This window comes from Chamaea fasciata, unplaced genomic scaffold (assembly GCF_029207755.1).
Source record: "Chamaea fasciata isolate MVZ Bird 193981 ecotype frontalis unplaced genomic scaffold, bChaFas1.0.hap1 SCAF_1, whole genome shotgun sequence".
Lineage (NCBI taxonomy): Eukaryota > Metazoa > Chordata > Aves > Passeriformes > Sylviidae > Chamaea > Chamaea fasciata.
The window spans coordinates 14,744,801-14,759,009 of NW_027094086.1; the positions used below are offsets into that span (position 1 = coordinate 14,744,801).

At 43.5% G+C, this 14,209-nt stretch overlaps 1 protein-coding gene across 1 annotated transcript; it reads right to left on the bottom strand.

Moving 5' to 3' along the window:
• Window positions 1-9,770: 9,770 nt before the first annotated feature.
• Window positions 9,771-13,615, bottom strand: UTP23 (UTP23 small subunit processome component). The gene is made up of 3 exons (XM_066177167.1): window positions 13,402-13,615; window positions 11,161-11,335; window positions 9,771-10,276 (listed from the first exon to the last, which is right to left on the bottom strand). The coding sequence occupies exons 1-3, from the start codon at window positions 13,587-13,589 to the stop codon at window positions 9,890-9,892; spliced, it is 750 nt and encodes a 249-aa protein (XP_066033264.1). The 5' UTR covers window positions 13,590-13,615; the 3' UTR covers window positions 9,771-9,889.
• Between the last annotated feature and the right edge of the window lie 594 nt (window positions 13,616-14,209).

The window sequence follows — 14,209 nt, forward strand, 5'->3', positions numbered from 1 at the left end:
ATCACCAGGCAGGGGAGCACGATGTCATGAGAAATGTGTCCAGGGACTGTGATGTACAGTTTTGGCCTGAAAAAAACCCATGCTGAGAGACTCTTCAGAAAAAAAATGTGAGAGCAGGACATTAGCCTTCTTCAGCATAATGCTATCAGATATGTTTGTGGTGGAGGTGAGCTTGTGTATAACTGGAGGGTAGTTGAGAAAGCCTTAATCAAATGTGATTTTATAAAAGTATACATGAAAAAAAGTTTTGCTACTTAGAAGTTTGGTAATTATGTATTTTGAGCAATCCTACCACCTGCAGCTTGAGTCAGCTAGCTACTTCAGAGAGTTCTGGAAGGCACAAGTGAACAGATGGTGTGTTTGTGACACCATCAGGTAGTGGGCAGTGAGTATTAATAAACTGGCAAGTGCTCACCAAAATTTATTCTAAAGCACATAATTAATAAGTTATAAATAACAACAACAGCAACAACAACCCTTAAAAATAATAATAAAAAACTCATTAGTTGAAAAAGAAGGAGTGGGGGAAAGAACCAAGATTTTTTTTCAGATTAATTATACATTATATATTACCTTTTCCTAGTCCATTACACACAGAGACTAGGTAAAAATCTAATAAACAACCTTCAGATACTCTACATAACTGAAGCTAATTGTGTACCATTTTTGTATTGTCAAGTATACATAATAACAATGTTCTAGTTCTCACTATCATTAAGAAGTAAATACAGACTTGAAAACAAGTCCCCCAGAAATCACAAAAGGCCAGATAGATGGAAGAAAATTCCACTGTCTGGCATAATGCAGTGGTTTGTATGAATGCCATATCCCCATTTTAATTTTACTATCTTCTTCTCAAAGCTTGGCAGGCCTGCCTGGGTTCTGATGGCACCAATCTTCGTGCAAATTTATCTCTGACTCAAGCTTGACACCAGTGGTGTTGCCTGTGTCTAGGGCAACAATAAATATGACTTCTTTACTACATGAAGAAAAAAGGAACACTGCAGTTCTGTGGACATTCTAATGATGATGCAGAACTCTTTTTTTTTTTTTTTAATATCCAGTTTAATTAATAAAAAAATCTAATATGAGCAGGCAACCCATATTCTGAAGAGTCATTATTCTGAGAGGCAAGGCCTACAAATGGGATAAAAATACAAACAGGGGACTTGGGGGAAGATTCTGGCTATGGACATGCAGCCATGTAGCCTTTGAGGACTACGAGAACCATGGCAGGGCATGCAAAGAGGCAGTCCAGAAAGCAAAGGCTCCGCTAGACCTGAAATTAACCAGAGATGTCAAGAGCAACAAGATATGGGTCTTCAGACACATGACCTATTGATCAATGAGCAGAATCACAGGTAAGTGTAGAAGCAGACGGGACAGTGACTAGAGAGATCTCTGGAGTCCAGGCCAGCTCCTGAAACATGTGGTTTATTGCACAGGTCGTGGCTACAAGAGCTTTGCTTAAGCTGCCAGCCACAGCTAAAAGCACGCCAGAGAAAGAGAGGGAAAGAGAGTGTGGTTCTGTTACATTGTATCTCTTTCTTTGCTGAATGTTCTAATTTACACTAACCAACCAGTACAAGACACAAATCCTACAGAATCTACATGCAGTCTATAAGAGCTACTACATTACCATACTGTGTTGTATTTTAAACTCTAAAAGCTATTCTTTAGACTCTTTTCTCTTGCTGCATTTACCTTGGGATCCCTCAGCTAGCAGAAGGGTATTGTTCAATCAAAAGGGATTCTCCTTCAGCTGGCTAGACTATTTCTGGTTAAATAGTAACTAAGGCTCAGTATCCTACATCTCAAGGTTAGCTTTCATTTCTACTTCGCCTATAGGTTTCATATTTTCAGAATCTTTTGCCAAGCAATCATATTTTAAGGTTTCCCTGTTACAGCTTCCCCAACAGGTAGGACACAGGACCATTGCTAAACATGGCAGGGAAATTAGCTACTTCTCAGTGCAAGGCCACTGTCTATATTTGGAAAATCATGGAAATCAGGGGTGGATCCCCCAGGGAACGACACTGGGCCCCATGATGCTGAACATCTTCATAAATGATCTGAATGATGGGACTGAAAGCAGCCTCAACAAATTTACTGATGACACCAAACTAGATGGTGAGGGGGACACATCAGAAGGGAGAGACATCTCACAAACATAGGCAGGCTGGGAGAGTGGGAGAGCAAGAACTGTATGAAGTTTAACAAGTGCAAGGTCTTGCACCTGGGACAACATAACCAAAGAGCCCAGAACAGCCCAGGATCTGTGCTTGGGGAGCAGCATCACTGAAAGGGACCTGGGGGTCTTGGTGGATGACAAGCTGACCACAAGTCAGCAGTGTGTGGCTGTAGCCACAAAGGTAAATTGGACCCTAGGCTGCATCTGCAGGGGCTTAACTTGCAGTGGTAGGGACTTCACCATCCCACTCAGTGCTTGTCAAGCTGCACTTGAAATGTCTTGTTCTGGCCCCCACAATTCAAGAAAGATGTAAGCGGACTGGCGAGGGTCCAGAGGAGCCATGAAGATTATCAGAGAGCTATAGAATGTGTTCTGTGAGGGAAGACTGAATGAGTTAGGTATTTTTTCCCTGGCGAAGGCTTAGGGAGAGCTCATCACTGTGTTTAAAGGGTGGCCACAAGAGGACACTGCCTCTTCACAAAGAGCCATGTAGAGGGCAGTTTCCCCAGAAAGAAAAAGAGAACCCTGGAAAAATGCCTTGGGAAACCCTGTTCTCAGTGCCATAAGGAAAAGGTTTATTCACATGCTCTCTATGCAAATTGTTACCAGAAAGTTCTTGGTTCTCTGTGTCATCATAGGTTGATTTTTGGGGCAAGAATTTTAATATTGTCAATTGTTGTCCCTATTGGACCCTTCCCTCAGACCACACCTTAACTCCCCACCCACAATGGGGTGTATAAATACCTCTGTCTGACCCTAGACCCTGCCTGTGGCATTTTTCCTTTTCCCCCTTGATATTGTCTTGATCCAGTTCATTCCAATACAGTGGATGCCTTATTGTTTGTTATTTTGGTATTATTAAATTTACTTTTTGGACAACGGGATCGAAGCTGTCTCTCTCTCCATTGAGTCGCCATTGGGCTGAGTCCCAAGGATACTCAAAGGAGTCTAAACATCTGGGCTCAGACTCCAGGGAATTTCAGAGCCACATGGAGAATACAAGGGGCAACACGAACAAGTGGCACTGGCAGAGGTTTCACATCAACATAAAAAAAGACATTTTTTACACAAAGAGCAATCATTCACTGAAAAAACCTCCCCAGGGATGGGGTGGAATCCCCATTACTGGAGGTTTTTCAGACATCATTGAACAGGGTGCTAGATAATCTCATTTAGGCTCCCTGTTTGTGAAAGGTTGTACCAAATGATCTTTCAAGGTCCCTTCCAACCTGGGCTGTTCTATGATTTTACCTTATTCAAATTATCATTTACATCTTAATTTTAGGGTACAGGGATACAGTCCTAAGCCTGTGTGCAGCTCCATTCTATTTAGGCTTTATTGTGTATTGGGTGAAGACTGGGCTCTTAGAACAGTATAAGCACAGTGGCCAGTTGAGCTGTGAATGCTACTGATGCCAGTCTCTGGAGAACTTGGGAGCTCAGAGGAGAACATACACTGTCATTCCACAGGCAAGAAGCCCAGACATGTTCAAGGAAAGGGGCATTCAGCTCAGGCACCTGTGGAGGCTGTGACAAAGAGCTGAATGCAGAGTTCCTGTCTTGCAGCTTTTCTCACAAGACTCTTCCTGTCCACACTCTTCCTTGAAGAACACTCATCAGAAGGCAGAGACTGTGGTTTTCTCAAGTGTGCCTGACTAAGCTGAAATCTGCTTTCCTTTTAGGTACTGCTGTTTGTGATGCAGAAGACACTTCATCTTGGAAAAGAGATGAATGAGGGGAAATATCACAGATGTCTATTCAGTCACAAGTGGCATGGGAAGGGTCACTAAAGAATGACTGCTTAAACCCATTATAAAGGCCAGCTGGAAAGAAGTGGATTCTTAACTGACACATGAAAGTATTTTTTATAAGATGTGTTCAAGTTATGCAATGCCTTGCCACAGAAAATTAGAGGCTTAAAGTTTACATGGTTTCAAGGAGAGATTGAACAAATTAGTGAAACAGAAATTCCTTGTCTGCTGTTAAAAACAAAATATTTTTCTTGGGACAGGAACTCCCTAATAAATTGTCAGAAAGTTGGAAAGTCATTTGGGGAAGTACCAAGAAGATGTTTTGTCAATTTTCATTCTACACCTGAGAACAACATTCAGCCAGTATTGGAGGCGTGATGCTGGCTGAGACAGATTTTTGGACCATCCCAGAACAGCCCTACTTGTATTCTTCAGAGCTGAAAGAGAGGTCAGGGTGGAAAGGGGGAGCCAGGAATTCTAGAAGAGTGTTCTCTTCATCTTTTCTCAAAACCTGCCTGTCGAAGTGGGTGCCAGTTCACAAAGTGAAAAATTTCCTCTGCTTCTCCAAGACAGTCTGAAAGAGTATCCACCCTGAAGAGTCAAATCGGTAGCATCTTTGGCCCCAGAGGAATTAACATAGAAACAAGATCATTCTGTATCAACCAGAAGTCAAAACTGCAACAAGAAACTTTTGCGGTCCCTTACTGAGTTCTTGGAAGGAGATTACACTTTAAAAAGAACCCATACCATGCCAGAACTGGTGGCTGGCTATCCCAGAGTAATGCTGTGAATATCCTCAATATTTACCCGGAGCAATTTACCCAATCAGTAATGGCATGAGTGGGGTTGCTCCTGGATGTAATATCTGCATGCTGGGCAGTGAGCCACGCGCAAGGTCAGGCAAACTCTACAGCAGAATGATTTGGCTGCAAACCTGCAGTGCTGCAAAGTAAGTGATATTGAAAAACCATGAAGACACAAAGTGTTGGTGGCATGAGACTGACATTCTGCAGGACTTCTTGGGCTATCAGCACAGGATCTGTGAGCAGTTAGTCAGTTCAGCTCACTGTTTTGAAAAGGTAGAAGCTGAGCCACAAAGGGTAATAAGGTTTTCTTAAGGTAATTAGAAAGATTAAAAAAAAAAAAACTCAAAAACTTATTTATGATTTATTATTCTTCCCTACTATCCCTGACTGCTGAGCCTTTTCTGGTTCACCTCTCACTGCTGACCAATTCTTTCCTCCGGTTAACACTGTGAAACCCTCATATATATATTTTTTTCCTCGTCCTTGGTTTCTTTAAATCTTAGTGACTAATATATTGTCTTTTTTCTTCCTTCCAGCTCTCCGCTCTGTGTTGTTTTTAATTGGACCCTTGTTAACAACTTCGTTGTTCCCTTGTATCCATACACAAAGCACAGCTGCATGATCTCCCTCTCAACCGCAGGAGAAGAAATCAGAAAACAAAGTCCCCCCAAGGGAGCCCAGCCAGTCTCTTCTATAACAAGATATAGCAACTTTTACAAAATGACTGCCTCTGTGCGCAGACAGCTGAGCTCTCTGAGACAAATCTGGGGCTTGGAGTGCACAGACATAATAATTACTAGAAATATATCACAAGCCCCTTTCCTGGCATTAGTTAGGCTGTTCCTAAATCACAAGGTGCAGTCTCTCTCTCACTCCTGACTCTCTGGGCACAAAAACTTTTGCTTTCTGTCATTCTCTCTCGGAACACTGCAATTTTTCTCCCTTAAATTGTAAATGATAACACCTGCTGGGGCTCTCATTTGTTCATTCCTGTATCTCTGGCTGCTCCCTGTGTGAGATATTACGCCCACACAGAGGTATGAAATATACAGTAGCTGTTTGTGAAACTTCTGTATGAAAGATGCAGTGAATATAAATAATGGTATTGTTCCGGCGTTCTTCATCTTGTATCTGACAGAACATGTTCAAGAAACTCTAAGAACGCTATAAAGCTGATGGAGAAGTCATTCACACTATATCAGTGTAGCTGAAATCAAATGAGCAGGACTGATCTGGACATCCTATTTTCCTTTCACCACCAGAATGTATTTATTCTTCAAGTCATACCATATTCATATTTACTTTAATGATTCATAAACATCCCAGGATCCAGAAACTCCTAATTAACTCATCTATTTACTGTCATTAACAGATGCCCAGGGAGTGATTTATTGTGTGCTACCGAATCACACTAACATATAAATCCAGGCAATTGAACTGGCAGGCAGACTAGGTAAATATCTTCTGCTGCTGGTAGATGAGACTCCATCCTAAATTCAGCATTAATGCCCTGCAGACTGTGGTGATGTATTATTGTTTTCTTCCTCTATTACTCTGCACATACATACTCTGTAGCATACGTTGTACAACACTGGTTATTTCCCTGTCTTTAAAAAAAAAAAAAAAAAAAAAGATTTAGTGAGCTGCTGCATTGGATTTGGGGTATATTTTTTTCACTGTCTGAGAAAAGAGGAAATCAATAGCCCCAAAGAATTTTTTGGGCAAGCTCCTTTTAATTTACCTCTGGCTTCTGAAACCAGTCCATCTAACACCCTAGAGTAAAACAATCCTAAACTTTATGAGAAAAGTTATGTTGGAAACCCTGTCTATAGCAGATTTACAGCCACAGTTCCAGACTTTTTATCGATAAATAAGGCAGTGGCTTTTTGGGCAGTACATGGAGTGAACACCTATGACAGCAAAGTTGGCTCTGTGGGTACTCCCACAGTGGTGTTTCTCAGGCCTAGGGATGCTTCTAGAGATTCACGCTGCTGAATTCCTAGAGGGACTTGCCAAGGTTCACAGCCTAGGCCAGCTACACCTCACCGAAGCCGGCCGGCAGAGGCAGCGCAGCCCGAGAGCAGCCGCAGGGGCCGCTCGCCGGCAGCCACAGCGGGGGGAGCTGCGAGAGCCGGGCCCGGCAGCGGCGCCCGGGATTCCCGGCTGCTCCCAGGTTACTGATAGAGCGCCACGAACACAGCCAGTCAGCTTTGGCCTGCAGGGCTCCCTTTCACTTGGAAACTAGGTGGGCTTTTCTTTCAAAGAGAAAAACACATGGTCTGATTGCCTCTGCTTGTTGCCTGGGTGAAAGCTCTCTCCCAAAGCTCACAAATCAAAAATATGCAGGAGGAGAGCTGCAGATATGTGGCAGATAAATTTTACGGTTTTTCCTCTTAAGAGCTCACTCCCTTCGTATTCCAGTTCTTACCAATGGCAGCACCACGAGTCAGTTTGTGTTCCAATGCTAAGCAAACATAGATAAATGCTGTTTTAAATTCCTGAAGGTGGGAGTCATTAAAGGACTGTTAAAATACTCTTTTTTTTTTAGAGAAAATATGTTTGTGTCTGTAAAAAAAGGTGTATTTAAGCTCTGTGTTTCAATGACACTGAAAGTGACTACTGTATATAATTACGGTCTTTTCTGCTCTATTTTTAAAAACAGTATTTTTAGTAAAGTTACTGGAGTTTAATATACTTTTGACTCAGAATGAGATTTTCATGGCAAACCACCTCTGCTGTCTGCTCCAAGCCTTACTTACAGCAGTGATGTCTGTGGGTGGTTTTTGGGAGGGGAAGAAATATAAGCAGTATTTATGGAGGAATGGGAAGCAAAACTACATTAATATGGGACTATGCCCAAAGAAGTGAAGGTATAGGGACTATGACAGCTTGAGAAAGGGAATATACATCAAACAAATATGCTGCATTAAGGTATTTCTAGGAGTTACTAAATTTCTCCTCAGGACTCACTTCAGCAATGAATGGGGGAATAACACCACGATGAGCATGACTGTTTTAAATTTCAATTAAGTCTTTCATCTTGACTATAGCACCCTTCTTCCCTGCTTCTGTCTCTCAGAGTCTGTTCCAAACATACTTACGGTCTTTCATACAGAACAATGGAGGCACAATCTGCTCCTAACAGCCGTGTTGTGAGGAAGGCCTGGGCTGGGGCTGCAGCAGCAGTGTCCCGTGCTGCGAACAGAGCACAACATGCACCTCCCTGTGCTGGCCAGAGGGAACACTGCAGACGTGACCCCGCAGAGTCTGCTAAGACTGGCCAACTCCCATCACTCAAGCTGGTTTGTCAAACTCTGTGAAACAAATGTCTATATAATTTGAAAAGACAACAGAAAGCGTCATACATTATAGCTATGTACTCCAGACATTCAAGAACCTGTGCAGACAACGCCCGAGAACTATTTTGCAAATGCATGATACACAGGCTGAAGAATTGTTTACAACACACAGCTTAAACCCATGTAGGGCAAGAAGCAGAAAGCTTTCCTTTTAACATCTCAGTTAAGAAGAAATGCATTGAGAAAAGCTAAAAATTTGGCAAGAGATGACTGGGAACACTCTGAGAGCACACTGATGCCACAGCATGTGCTATGCCACACATCTATTTGTCATTTTGGTCACTCACTTAAGACTCTAATGCCACCAAACATTTAAGAAGGCATAGGAAGCAATAGGTATTATAGAAAATTAGATGCTTGAAACCATTTTGGAAACTCTCCTTGTGCTGCTTTAGGCTGGGGTAATTAGTTTTCTTCACAGTAGCTGTGTTTTTAGATTTGTGCTTAAGTGTCGGAATGTTTTCATTATTGCTGAGCAATGCTTACATAGGGTCAAGGCATTTTCTGCTTCTCAACCCACCAGCAAGTAGGCAGGAGGGACACAAAAAGTGGGGAAGGGACACAGCCAGGGCAGCTGATCCCAACTGACCCAAGATGTTCCATAGCATATGGCATCACACTCAGCATATAAAGCTGGGAAAGTGGGAGGACATTTGGAGTGGTGTCTGTCTTCCCAAGTCACTATTACAGCTGATGGAGCTCTGCTTTCCTAGGGCTGGCTGAACACCCAGCTGTGCATGGGAAGCTGTGAATGAATTCCTTTTTCTGCACAGCTTGCATTTTGCATGCTTTGCATGGCTTTTACTTGCCTTATTAAACTGTCTTTATCTTCACCCCCGAGTTCCCTCACTTCACCCTTCCGATTCTCTCCATCCCAGTGCAGGGGAAGTTGAGTGAATGGCTGCATTGGGCTGAGTTGCTAGTTGAGGTTAAACCACAACTCTCCTCCAACCCAGTTCTGTTCCTGACTTTAAGAGAACAACAGAACAGTCATCAGGGCCCAAGTCCCACCATCCTCAACTATTTGTATTCCAGGAGTCCTGCCCAGCTCTGCTATACTGAGACAGCATTAGGTGCTACCAGTGCTTTGATTCAGCATTTTTAAGTTGCATTTTTCCTATTAAAAATAAAGAATAAACTACAGGTGAAATAGGCAAGACTAGAAATGCCCTTATAAATGCCAGGAATATCAACACAATTGCATGCTCTCTGGGATTTTCTTAATAAATAAAGATCAACAAAAAGAGACATATTGGTTCACATGGTACTTACAGGGAAATTTAGGCTGGACAGGGCTTTTGAGGGCATGCAGTCTCTTTGCAAGAGTTAACTTTTGTATTCAAACAGAGATCAATAAGCTATTGTGTTATTTTAGATCAGTTTCCTAATCTCTAACAGGCCAGTTGTAAAAACTAGTTTTATTAAAATTAGCAACCTTGATTTAGAAAGAAGTCTAACATCCCACCAAAATCCACATGGAAGCCAAGAAGCATTTCTAAAAAACTGCTACATAGCATGTGAATTTCAACAAAAACCATGATGCTGGAGAGAATAACGAAATAAGAGGGTTCCTAAATATTTTGTCACAAACCCAATACTAAATAACAAAATAAATTACTAGGACAATAACCAGCAAATACTGAGATACAGCAATAAACAGTACTACCTCATAAAAATAAATTTTAATATTAACAAGTCAATTTCATATGACTGCATATTAATCTATCTTTTTCTTCAAAGTTCAAACAATGTTCAAGTTCTGTGTTGTCTACAAAGATGGGTTTATTCTCCTTCATTCTTCTGCACTGACTGCATGGCTTCTGCTTTAACTCTATTTCGTTTTCTTTTTCTTCTTTTCTTCTTTTCAGCAGAAGGCTCCTGACCCTCCTGTGTTTTCTTCTTTTTCTTCTTCAGACAGCTGAGAGGATTTGGGCCACCTGCCCTTTTGCGTTTTCTTCTCTTTTCACCTCCTTGCTTTACTAGTCCTTCTTTTTCTTTAAGCTCCACAATACTTTGTTTTTGGTACTCTGGAACAAGCTGACTTGTCTGCAACTTTTGAACAAATGCCAAAGATTTAGGAGAAGGTTTGTCTAGCACCATAGTGTTCTGAATAATAAAGAGGAGAGGAATGCCAGGCTTCCTTTTCACTTTGTTTGATAAGTCCTGGTCCTGCAAAATTAAATACTTTAGTCAATATTTTCAGATTAAATGATATTTGCAATTCAAATACACCTCCTCTTAATACAAAACTATGAAGATAAATTACATTATGAAAAAGATAAGAAACTTAATCTAGCAGATATACATGGCAGTGCTTTTCAGAGCAACTAAATTTCAATTCCTCTCCTGTATAGCTGTACTTCTGATGCAAAATTTACCAACATTTTCTCTTTTCCTGCATGCACATGCATACGTACATTTTTTGAGGAAAAAGTCCCAATTCACTTGTATGCAGACCACCACACCACAAGAAGTAACATAATTTTTTATGTAATAAATAACTTTTAAACTCCTGCAACTTACATAACTATGAAGAATTCTACTATAAACTATTTTATGTATAGTCTATCATTTATACATGCAGACCCAATAACAAACCCAAGAAAAATTTGCCTTTTTTTATTTGTATAGCTAATTATTTTTTAGGTCAAAATTTCTTAAAATTCAAGTTATATGGATGTTAATGTTTAATTTCATTTTTCAGACTACTGTGCAAAGCAGTTCAGGGAAGGGGATGCACACACAAGCAATATGCAAATTAACATTCACAAGTTGTTTTTTACATGTCAATAGGTAGTCAGTATGTTTTGTACACTTTCAGCGAAACAAAGCAATATCATTACAAAGTATAAAAATCTAGTTGTTCAAATAAGAGAAAAGATTCCCTGCTTCATAATTAGGAAATACATTAAAGAGCAAGTAAGGCTTTACATGATTAATTCCCACAAACAATTTAAAAACCTCAAAATCGAGTTTACTGTAGGTTTCTTTATCCTTAGGTATCAAAGCATCGCTTCAAAAGAAATGGAGCTACATTTCCCATGAGTTTTTACCTGTGTAGCAATAAAGAAGTGATGAGGGTTGCCATCTTCAATCATGGAAAGTAAACAAGCTGAACCACTCACAGGATTCTTATGGTGAGAACAGTTTCGAACTTGAAATCTTTGGGCAATTAATTTTGCTCCATACAGCGCCTTCCCCAGTGATTCAAGTTCTTTTATAACACATCTGAAAACCAAAAGAGACAATAATTTTTGAACAAAAAACCCTCATAGTTTTTACAACAGCAAAAGGCTGATGTGAGTAACTTAGGAATGAGCAACACCCAGTTGTTCAGGCTCTATGGTTAGTGAAAGGCACCCAGAACTCTGAAAGCAATAGCCCATCTGAAGACATCAGCAAGGTTTCCTTCATTGTAAACATGATTAACCAGTAATAAAATTAAGATATATTAGATGATTTAAAAATAATTCACATCAGTGATAATGCTGAGTCCTTAAATTTATGTTCGGATACCACTGGGCATAAGAACCACTACTTAACAAATAAAATTATTTTTAAAATTTAATTTATTTTTAAATTAACTTATTATAAAACTTCAAAATTTAATTTGTTTTTAAAAATGGAAATAAAGTATCTGGGGAACAACAGGCCAGTTGGTCTCAACTCTGTGCCTGGCAAGATTATGGAGTGGATCCTCCTGGAAAGTATATAAGGCATGAGGAAAACAAGGAGTTGACTGGTGACAGCCAACATGGCTTCACTAAGGGGAAATCATGAAAAATATGGAGGCCTTCCGTGACAGAGTTATAGTGCTGATGGATAAGGAAGGGCAACAGATGTCACCCAACTGGACCTATGCAAAGCTTTTCACACTGTTCCACACAACACCCTTGTCTTTACATTGGAGACATGGACTTGACAGATGGATCACTTGGTGGATATGGATTCACTGACGGTTTGCGCTTGAAGAGCTGCACTAAGCAGCTCAGTGTCCAACTGGAGACCAGTGACAAGTGTTGCTCCTCAGGGGTTGGTATTGGAACCTGTTAAACATCTTTGTCAGTGACATTGACAGTGGGATCCAGTGCACCCTCAGCGAGTCTGCCATTGACACCAAGCTGTGTGGTGCTGTTGACACTCTGCAGGGAAGGGATCCCATCCAGAGGGGCCTGGAGAGGCTTCAGATGGGTTTGTGTAATCCTTATGAAGTTCAACAATGCCAAGTGCAAGGTCCTGTATATGGGTCAGTGCAACCCAAGCACAAATACTGGGAAGAGAACAGATTGAGAGCAGCCCTGACAAGAGTGACCTGGGAGCTGTGTTGGAGGACAAGAAGCTCAACATAAGCTGGCAATGTGAAAGCCAACTGTATCCTGGGCTTCATCAAAAGCAGCACAGGCAGCAAGGCAAGGGAGGGGATTCTCCCACCCTGGGGGTCAGTGAGCCAGCTCATTTCCCCTGTGAGGCTCTTTTCATAATGTTGAGGTGCTGCCTCAGCAACTCAGTGTTCTGACAGCAGACAACACATGTCCATTCAGCTGGCCTAAGTGGAAACTAGTCAAAATGACCAACAGATATTGCTGAAAAAAGAAGCAAGAAGTGACATTTCAACATGGCAGGAACAGTTTGGTTCAAAGCAACTCCCAAACCTTTCACAGCTAAGGACATGACTCAATACTTAATACTATGTAGAAGTATAGTAAAGGTATAGTCAAAGTATATAAAGGCCAGTTCCATATGCTGTGCAAGAAGGCTCAGTGTGTTTTTTGAGCCTAGGGTACACATCTTCCTGGTATTTTCACTACTTACTTCCGTAGTGGGCAGTTAGCTATTCCGTTATTGCAGCTATACAATGTAAATGTGTTTTTGTATTTTAACATATACAATATACATAATCAAGTAATAACAAAGGCAACTTGGAGGCAACTTCAGTATGTAGTATGCATGTTTTACGTACATGCATTTGTCCAGCCCATCCTTGCCCTCCCTTGTGAACAGCCGCTTTGGAAACAACCCGGCACAGGCAGGCTGCAGCTCCAGCCAGGCAGGAACTCCCTCCAGGCCCAGGAGATCTCAGCTTGCCCCGGCTGTTGCCACTTCGCCAAGCAGACACTGCGGGTGGGAAGAGACACACCCGGCCCTCCCTCACAGAGAGGGGTTACCGCTGGCCCCGCAGGTCGTGCCACTTTCGGAAAGGCTCTGAGGGCTGCTCCCAACCTCCTGCAAGTTACCCTCAGCCCCCAGCGCCCCCTCCGCCCGGCCCCGGCAGGCCGGAGCCTGAACCGCCGTACCGCGTGGTGCAGAGCTGCGCGGCGCCGTCCAGGTACCCGGGCAGCTGCTCCCGGATCTGGATCTTGTTGCGAAGCGCGGCCTGGCAGAAGGTGCCGTCCAGCAGCACCTGGAAGGGCTCGCGGAACTGGAAGTTGTGCTTGTAGAAGCCCATGATCTTCTTAGCGTGTTTCTGTCTCGTCACCCCCATGGCGCCCGCGCCGCCGCCCGGAACGGCCGCGGCTGCCCCGGAAGCTGCGCCAGGCCCGGGCGGGGCCTCCCCGGAGAGCCGGGAGCGGCCGGGACAGCGCCCAGGTCTGCCCCGGAGAGCCGGGAGCGGCCGGGACAGCGCCGAGGTCTGCCCCGGAGAGCCGGGAGCGGCCGGGACAGCGCCGAGGTCTGCCCCGGAGAGCCGGGAGCGGCCGGGACAGCGCCGAGGTCTGCCCCGGAGAGCCGGGAGCGGCCGGGACAGCGCCGAGGTCTGCCCCGGAGAGCCGGAGCGGCCGGGACAGCGCCGAGGTCTGCCCCGGAGAGCCGGAGCGGCCGGGACAGCGCCGAGGTCTGCCCCGGAGAGCCGGGAGCGGCCGGGACAGCGCCGAGGTCTGCCCCGGAGAGCCGGAGCGGCCGGGACAGCGCCGAGGTCTGCCCCGGAGAGCCGGAGCGGCCGGGACAGCGCCGAGGTCTGCCCCGGAGAGCCGGGAGCGGCCGGGACAGCTGCCCTGTCCCAGAGGGTCCCGCCTGCCCGTCCAGCCCTGCGCCTGTGGGTAACCTCAGGGCTGGTTCATTACCCCTTGTTCTGCGGTGCTGTGCTGGCTCCTGCCGTTTGCTAAG

Bases quoted from the DNA above. Each gene is read 5' to 3' on its own strand.
- UTP23 (XM_066177167.1), bottom strand. From the start codon at position 13,589: ATGGGGGTGACGAGACAGAAACACGCTAAGAAGATCATGGGCTTCTAC. The intron at 11,336-13,401 runs GTACGGCGGTTC...TTTGGTTTTCAG, and splicing joins GCGCAGCTCTGCACCACGCG to ATGTGTTATAAAAGAACTTG. The intron at 10,277-11,160 runs GTAAAAACTCAT...TTAATTTTGCAG, and splicing joins ACTTCTTTATTGCTACACAG to GACCAGGACTTATCAAACAA.